The 8,554-nt window shown below is 35.7% G+C and overlaps 2 protein-coding genes across 2 annotated transcripts; both read right to left on the reverse strand.

Moving 5' to 3' along the window:
• Positions 206–6,746, reverse strand: LOC18785727 (phosphoglucan phosphatase DSP4, amyloplastic). Its single transcript, XM_007220339.2, has 14 exons — positions 6,604–6,746; positions 6,425–6,494; positions 6,261–6,305; positions 5,318–5,420; positions 5,036–5,112; positions 4,869–4,945; positions 4,561–4,641; positions 4,084–4,216; positions 2,723–2,782; positions 2,280–2,336; positions 1,438–1,533; positions 1,224–1,283; positions 893–1,000; positions 206–624 (listed from the first exon to the last, which is right to left on the reverse strand). Exons 1-14 carry the CDS (start codon positions 6,627–6,629, stop codon positions 493–495), a joined length of 1,125 nt encoding a protein of 374 aa, XP_007220401.1. The 5' UTR covers positions 6,630–6,746; the 3' UTR covers positions 206–492.
• Positions 6,987–8,285, reverse strand: LOC18786945 (ubiquitin). Its single transcript, XM_020557604.1, has one exon. The coding sequence runs from the start codon at positions 7,546–7,548 to the stop codon at positions 7,204–7,206; it is 345 nt and encodes a 114-aa protein (XP_020413193.1). The 5' UTR covers positions 7,549–8,285; the 3' UTR covers positions 6,987–7,203.

The following is an 8,554-nucleotide window of genomic DNA, read 5'->3' on the forward strand; positions in this document are numbered from 1 at the left end:
TGAAGAGAAGAATTCAACTAGATCATGGAAGAGAGAATCTAAGTTGAGGATCCGGATTCGGTAGTAGTTTGACATATTGTAAATTTTTTAATGAGGTCGCTAAATAGTTAGTTTTCTTTCCTATGTCAACATTTTGTTCCTCAAATAGTTAAGAACACCAACTCTCAAATTCTAGATTATGTATAACCCAAAAAAATCGTTGAGAAAATAAGGAATTTAGATTTTATTGATTAATAAAGTTTCTCTCATGCGTCAAAGTTTTTGGTACATTCCTCATCAAATTCCACTAATGGTCAAATTATGATCTCTATTCTTAAATTGTTGCTGAAATAGGAACTTATATTTATTGATTGTTAACTATACCACAATTATTTCCTATTTCTTGGTATATACTATACCACAATTATTTCGCACAAGTCACCATGTAATGCTAGGGAACTGGTACAGTTACTACTTTACATGCTAAGACAATTTGTATTGCCCTTTCACAGTTCACTCATCACCGGGACACGTTTCGAGAAACTGTCTTATTTTACGTCGTTCCTCGGTTGTAAGACGAGGATCTTCACCAGTCAACCTCTTCCGGATTGCAGCACTAGTACTGTCAGGATCATCCTCAACAACCTGCAGGAAGAGCTCAACAAATGAGAAGAAACATGGTGCAACTTTTTTTCGTTTCGGATGCAAAACATGGGTGCAATTAGAATCTGCTCACCAGGAGAAGCGAAGGTCCCTATTCCCAAAAATTATGCAGCACATTATTTGCTACATTCTTTTTTTATATAAATAATTTTAATTCCAGTTTCCATGATGATATATTGTCATATATACTTTTTTTTTCCCTCTTTTTCTTTAATAATTTACAAATTCAAGACTCAAAGCTGAACCTTACTTGAACATAATTGTTGACATGGCCATCCTTGTTGGGAGAGGTGAAAAGCTCGTATTTGTTATGCGTCCATGCACCATCAATAATGTACTTATATTCATATCGTCCTTCCTGCAACACGAGTTTATTTCAAGAAATTTATCAATACATGCAACATTCTATGTTTGAATCTTATGCAATCTTTTTCAAGTCAGCATGGCTTACTTATAGATGGAATTATCTCCCTATTAACTGACAAACATATTTAGACTTTACTAGATTGATAAGTTGATGATCCATGTTTAACCTGAGAAGGTCAAACATAAGCATACTTTTGATTCAGACAAATGCTTACCGGCAATTCCCTCTTGAGAATCCATGAACCCTGTTCCTTATTGAACTCTAAAGGAATACTCTGTACAAGCATCACAAGAGAACATCAATGATCGAAAAAGTCCATACTTCATATTTACAGGTACCATAAGCTACAGATTAAAATCATAATTTGAAGCTATAGCAAGCATAGAAGTCTGCCTCTGAACTTAAGGTTGAAATAAAAAGATCGTTACCTGACCCCATCCAATATCCAGTCCAGAGATTTCCACTGTAGTGCAATTATGATTTCCCCAAGTTAACGTGACAAGCCTTTTTGTCATGCCTGTAAGCTTCAAATAAGAAGATACGAGACACATGAGTTTGTAATAAATTCCTTTTTATATGAGTCTGGCAAAAGAAGACAAATATTAGATCTATTAAAACTCACTTCATTTTAGATAAGTTTCCTTCTAGTTCAGTACGGAAGTTCATTCTAGGTAACTATGTCAGGTATTACAATGAATAACTAGAGTCAAAGTCGGAAATCTAAAGTCTTCACATCTCCACCATTCTCTACTTTTCCTTTCTTGGTGAATAAGAAAATATATTTAGATATCGGTAGGAAGAAACATAAAAGGAAAAAAAAAAGGGGGAAAATACCTCCCCTACTGCAGTTTTTATCACTAATGAGATGAAAAACATGCCCAGCACTGTCATAATTCCAACATTTTGTTACATATAGATGATCTGACCACCAACACTATCGAGACAAAAGACAAAAAGAAGCTGACAAAAGGAGAAAAAGAAAGCATGTTGAAGACCCTAAAGAAACAGAACCTAAAACAGGAATATCTAGGCATAACTTTCTAAAAACATGCTCATGTGAGGAAAACTGTAGTAGCCAATTTCAGAATCCCATCCATTATGGCAGAATTTCAACAAACTGTATCAAGTAACAACATGCATCCCGAAACTGTTCTACTATATCATCATCTTTTCAAGTTGAAAATTTATACATGTGAGAAAACGGTAATGAGAATAGACTTTTTAAGAAACGATTCATATGAAATAACAGTAAATGAAAAAAGAGACTCACAATATCAGCAGTAGCATTTTTAATAGCATCCAGTTTTGGGCAGCACGATCGCTTGCTCTGCATTAAATTTAGAGTGAGATACTTCTGAGACATTGCGAAGATCCATATTTATTTATGCATTACATTGGCCCACTTTCTCATGCTTGAGTTAGCTGTCATACCACTGATACAAACTTTCTTAATTTTTTTCTTCCAAAAAATAGCAATGTCATACAACTGCATAAAATTCATGATTGATTTTGAAACTTGACGTTCAAGGTTCTGCCATAGTTTCGTGAATCCAAAATTAAATTTCTAGCATACTTCTTTCTTTTCCTATTTTCTTTTTTGATAAATAACTTAAAACTTTCATTTTCGCTAAATAAAATGCACATGGGGTAACAACATGATGATGTATTGATATATTGTGCATATCAGAATAGGTCAACGAAACAGAAAATTACCAACAGTACATTGACAGCATCTGTCAGCTTGTATCCCTGTACCCAGAACATGTAAGCCAACTGCCACCATAACAACATCTCAGCACAGTTTTGAAAAGAGAAACAACATACCAGATTGATTTGCGTACACAAGCATATGAAATGAAAGTAACTGCAAGCTGGAACTTAAATAAATTTGAAGTTGCGAGTTATGAGAACCCTCTCAACATTTCTCATTCGTTTCTCTTATAGTCAAGACTATTCTGACATCCATTTATCTATGTATACCTGTCTATTGTTGTTGGCTTCGTATGATTTGAATAATTTTCTACAAAATTTACATAACTCTTGACTGAGAACAATAGCATTTTACCAAATATTCGGAAATAAATCATTCATTGTCTGTTGGAAAACCATTGTGTGATATGGGCAAGAGAATGAGCCTAAATTGCATTCACTTTTGAATTATTTAAGTACACCAGAAAGCCATTAGACCAGCACAAAGATGTCGTAAAAAAATATAAGAGAAGCTGAGGTTCTCAGATGTGAACAAATGTCAATGCATTGACAAATATTTATAACACTAATCATAAATCGGCATCAACCTCATTGATATGGTTACAGAAAAATATTCATACTTCAACAAGGCAGCAGAGACTTGCTATTCTTCTCCACCAAATTAAATGTAATATATATGTAAATAGTTGCACTGCCTTACGACTACCTTGTACCAGTTGGTTGGGGAGACCCTAAACAAGTTTGTAATAATACACTTTAACATTATCTAGGTATTTATGACTCAAAGAGGTAGCATATAAATTGGTAAAAATAAGAGAGAATTTTTTTGCAGGAAACAGAAAATGAAAAAGGAAATAATCATCAATAATTTTTATTATTTAAATTTGTAAAGACTGGCGAGACTGGCAGCAATCAGTCCAAAGATCTCAAGAAACTGTCAGCTCTACGGATCTTCTAATAGTAAAGCTAAATATTTAGCTGCAGAGCAACATGAGCAACTACAAAGACAATACACAAGCGGTCTCATAGGTACACTGCAGTAGAGGAATTAGCTTGGCAAATATCAATGTTATGCTTTTAACCAAAAATACTCCCTCATTTTTGGCTCACACATAGGTTAGTGTACTAAAAAGTATGTCATTTTCCCTTGTCCGTAGGTTAGTTACTACAATACATGATTTTCATTTGACTAAAAATACTCCCACATTTTAGGTTACTTTACAAAAACATTTCCCCTAGTTCCTGCATAACACAAGCACATAACACAAATTTGAGGGAGAGTTGAACTTCATGAGTTCCATAAGGTGTTTGCTCAAAATCTGGGTAAAATACCATTAATTTTAAATACAAGGTTAACAATATACCGCAGCAGCAGGAGCTCTTCCAAGTCCAGCAGTGCAATGCACATAAGTGACACCTCCATTTCGGTTTATGGCCTTATATAATTTGCTAACGACAGCAGGAAGCCGGAGACGTAGATCATATGCATCAAAATCCCTGCAGCATCAAACATTATAATGAAGCAAGTTTATTGAATACACAGACCCTCCCCAGAGGAATGATTTAGTAATTTAGTAATGGAAAAAAGAAAACTGTAAGTGAAAGTTTATAAGGTAGCTATTGAATTGCTCTCAAAACAGAGCAAAAAAAAAAAGGATGGTTTGATCATATTTTTGTTAAAATCAATGTCAAGATGGACAAGGAAATCACAGAAGGGGAAATAGAAATCAAAGTTCACTGCTTCTACCTTTCAGTAATGACAAACAAACTCATGCTTCCATGTCAGAAATTCATTCTAGAAAAAAAAAAATTATATCAACAACAAATTTTAAATAACTAACCTTATTTCAGCACGCAAGTGTTCAATGTCATCAAATGTTTTGGCATACTCTCGAATGGCACCAATGTCAACACTAAAATATCTGGAAGAACTGGTTAAGGAATTTATAGTTTAATTTTCTTCTAACTAAACTAAACTGTCACAGTCGTCTCAAATGACCAACACATTACAATTATTACCTCATGCCTAATGAAGTGAACCACCTCAATAATTTTTTTTTTTCCAGTAAAGCATTATAGTCTTGCAATAAATTGTCTCAGTTGCTTGCAATATTTTTGCTCACGGTTGTCTCAAAAAACTCCAGGATACTCCAAATCTGAATCTTGTTGCAAGCAAAAAATAGTCTTCACTCCGATGCTTCGAAGCTTGTCAACATCTTTCGGAGTCTGGTGAGAAGTAAAATGAAACAATCAGACTAGGGAACTTTAATAATGGATAATATTTGTTCAAATGACTGGTTATGAAACAAGGATCACCTGTAGGCAAGACCCCACAATCAGATCTGGACGTATGAAGTTGTAGTTCATACCTAGCTCATGCCTATAGGTCAAGACTGCATCAAAATGTTATATAAGAGACTAGTGTGGTTAGCTGCAATCACAGAAACAAAGCAACATACAAAAAGAAATCAATCTATATTCTAAACAATATGCACCCTCTAATCCAGATTGCCAAAACAGTAAAATCATACACTCAATATCTCGCTTCTCAGTAAACTGAGCCAGGCATATAAAAAAACCCATGCATGATTAACTTACCAGCGCCCATGGCTTCAGTCATGTTAGTACTATACATCTCAGATTTTTCCTCTTCTGCCTTGGCACCACTCGTCTCAGCACTAGATGTGGAACCAGAAATTGCCTACAGAAAAATACATTTGAAATATTCAAATCACAACAAGCAGCAAGGGCGAAAAAAGCTTACAAGTTACATTAAAACAATTCACTAAAAAGTCAGACAACTGATCTAGCATGCACTCTGCTCATTGCCAATCCTTCCACAGCAAAACACATAGACCCAAAGACACGCACAAACATATTGACTACTTAACATAATTGGGCCACTTTCAGCCTTTTGTTATTATTATTATTATTATTATTATTATTATTATTTTGGTAAAACGCACAAGTTAAATAATTGCAAAATGTACATATAAATTCCCACTGTCGATGTGTAGTGATGAGCAATTCATAATGCACGATATCATGTACTATGGCATAACTAGGAGGAGCTACAAGTTTAGTCCAAATGCTGAAAGAGGGAAAGACAGCATGTGTGGGTTACTTTCTTAGTGCTTTTCATTATCAATTTACAATAGGAAAATGTATCCATTATCTACTTCTCTTAAACCATGACAAAGTACCAATTACTTTAGAAGCCTAAACTAGTAACAACAGACTGTTATTTACTGTGATTCATTCCAAATTATCTTCTGAGAAGCACCAAACTCCGAATGGGGAAAATGATACAGCTGGGTCAGCTCAACTACAAATGACAATAAGATGCCCATATACTTTACTACTTCCATCTTCCAGACTACAGAGTTGTCAATAACACAAAAGGAAAGAAAAAAAAAATACCCAGAAACAAAACAACCCAATAAAGAAAATAGGTTTATAAGATCCACACATGAGCAGTAATAAACAATTGAAGCAAATACTCAGTCCAAAAATCACAGAATTCTTAAAATTCTTAATCTACCTTGACAGCCATACGTCGGGGCAGATCAGTGCTACTCATCATTCCCTGCATTGGAGTAAAACAAATTCGTAAAAAATAAAATTTGCAAAATATTTCACACAAACGAACACATTTTATATGTATTTATATGTAAGTACGCGTGTAATGGCGAAAGAGGAGTGTACCAGAGTTGTGATACAGAACGAAGGCTTTCTGGGATTGCATCTGAAGCTACGTAGAGGCAAAACAGAGAATCTGGAATTTGGAAAAATGAAAAAAGAAAATAATTAATTTGATTGATAAAGAAAATTGGGAATTATTTTGAATTATGTGTTCGAAATTGGATTGGAAGTTGAAAGCAGACCCTGGAAGATTCTGAAGACAGTTCATCTCTGATCACAAGGATGAAAATATCTTTTCTTTAAATCTCACAGAGAGAGCACAGTCTTGAAGTGACGATATTTTATTGGCTTGGCTTAGATAGACGTTTGCTCCCTCGGCATAAATTAAAAAGGAATCGCCTTTTTGGAGATTCTCGAAAATGCCACTTTTCTTTGATATGTTTGTTTATTACAAGTGGTGATCTGGTCATTTCTTTATCTTTTTTAATTGCGAACCGTAGATTTCATGTCTATCTTTTGCTAATCCGTTTAATTTGATACTAATTAATGTCATTGTTGTAAATAATTAAGTGTGGAGCCCACATGTTCTTTAGGCTTTGCCTACAAAAGGGTGTGAACCCTTCCTTTGTAATGACATACAGAAATGAGAAGAGAAATCAGCTTCTACTCCCTTCTCTCCATCTCAATTCCCTCTCCAATTTCTCTAGATTTATAACACGTTATCAGCACGAAGCTCTAACCATACAAGTCCAAGGAGTTTCAACTTCCCACACCAAAATCCCCTCTGTCTCTCTCTCAAAATCCCATCTTTTGAAGAGTCAGAGAGGCCTTCTAACCTCTCTCTAGAAAACCCCAGGACAGAGCCAAACAAAAACACAAAACACATTGTCTATGGTATCAGAGCTCTCCACATCAAGAGTGATGGTCTTGCCAGTCAAGGTCTTAACAAAGATCTGCATACCACCTCGCAAACGGAGAACAAGATGCAAGGTGGATTCCTTCTGGATGTTATAATCAGCAAGGGTCCTACCATCCTCTAGTTGCTTTCCAGCAAATATAAGCCTCTGCTGGTCTGGTGGAATTCCCTCTTTGTCTTGAATCTTTGCCTTGACATTGTCTATGGTGTCGTAGCTCTCAACTTCAAGGGGAATGGTCTTCCCTGTAAGTGTCAACCCAAAGATCTGCATCTTGAGAATCTGAAAACCAACGAAGAACAAAGATCTGCATCAAAGCTCACAAACCCTCTGAGCCTCGCCAAGTCCAGCTTCCCGTCCGTACACGCGCAGGAGCTCATCAGAGCCTTCAATCTCTTCCCCAAGGAAGATATCAACATCATCGACGGCCCTGATTCCTCGATCTTCCACGATTCGCCGAGGCCCCTGTTGTTACCATAAAAAGGAAGGCTGTTTTTCACCCCCCAAAAACAGCCCACATACATGCTAGAAGAGCCACAATGATGGCCAGTCAAAAGGCTCCCCAAGACAGCATCATTAAAGACAAATGATGATGTCTTCCCATCATTGCAACAAACACCATCATGACATACAAAAATATTCCTCCACTAAGGAGGGAGCCCAAGGCACCGTAAGCATGTGCAGCTCCCACATTTTTCTCTTCCTTTCAGCCATCAATTGTAGACCATGCATACATCTCCCATACATGCATTCATGCGCTTTGAAAGAGGAAAAATAACAGCCGTACATCTCGACTCCACTAAGGAGGGATAAGTGGAAAGCAGAAAAGCCAACGTAATATATCTAGTTTTCACTAATATATCAGTATAACAATATTACACTATTTGATCGTGGTGTTGATAAGAACCCACAAATAATTGTCTTTACTTTTTCCACACATTTATTTTATTTACTGTATGATGTAGGATTATTACCCATACGACAGTATTTATTTAAAAGGGTGGCGTGGGTTTATCGTCCACGCCTTTATTTTTATTTAAATGTATAGAGCAGAATTAGTGCCCATACAAGCACCTTTACTTTACATTATTTACTGTATGGTATAGGTTTATTACCCATACGACAGTATTTATTTAAAAGGGTGGCGCGGGTTTATCGCCCACGCCTTTATTTTTATTTAAATGTATGGAGCAGAATTAGTGCCCATACAAGCACCTTTGCTTTACATTATTTACTGTATGGTGTAGGTTTATTACCCATACGACAGTATTTATTTAAA

This window comes from Prunus persica, chromosome G2 (genome assembly GCF_000346465.2).
Source record: "Prunus persica cultivar Lovell chromosome G2, Prunus_persica_NCBIv2, whole genome shotgun sequence".
Lineage (NCBI taxonomy): Eukaryota > Viridiplantae > Streptophyta > Magnoliopsida > Rosales > Rosaceae > Prunus > Prunus persica.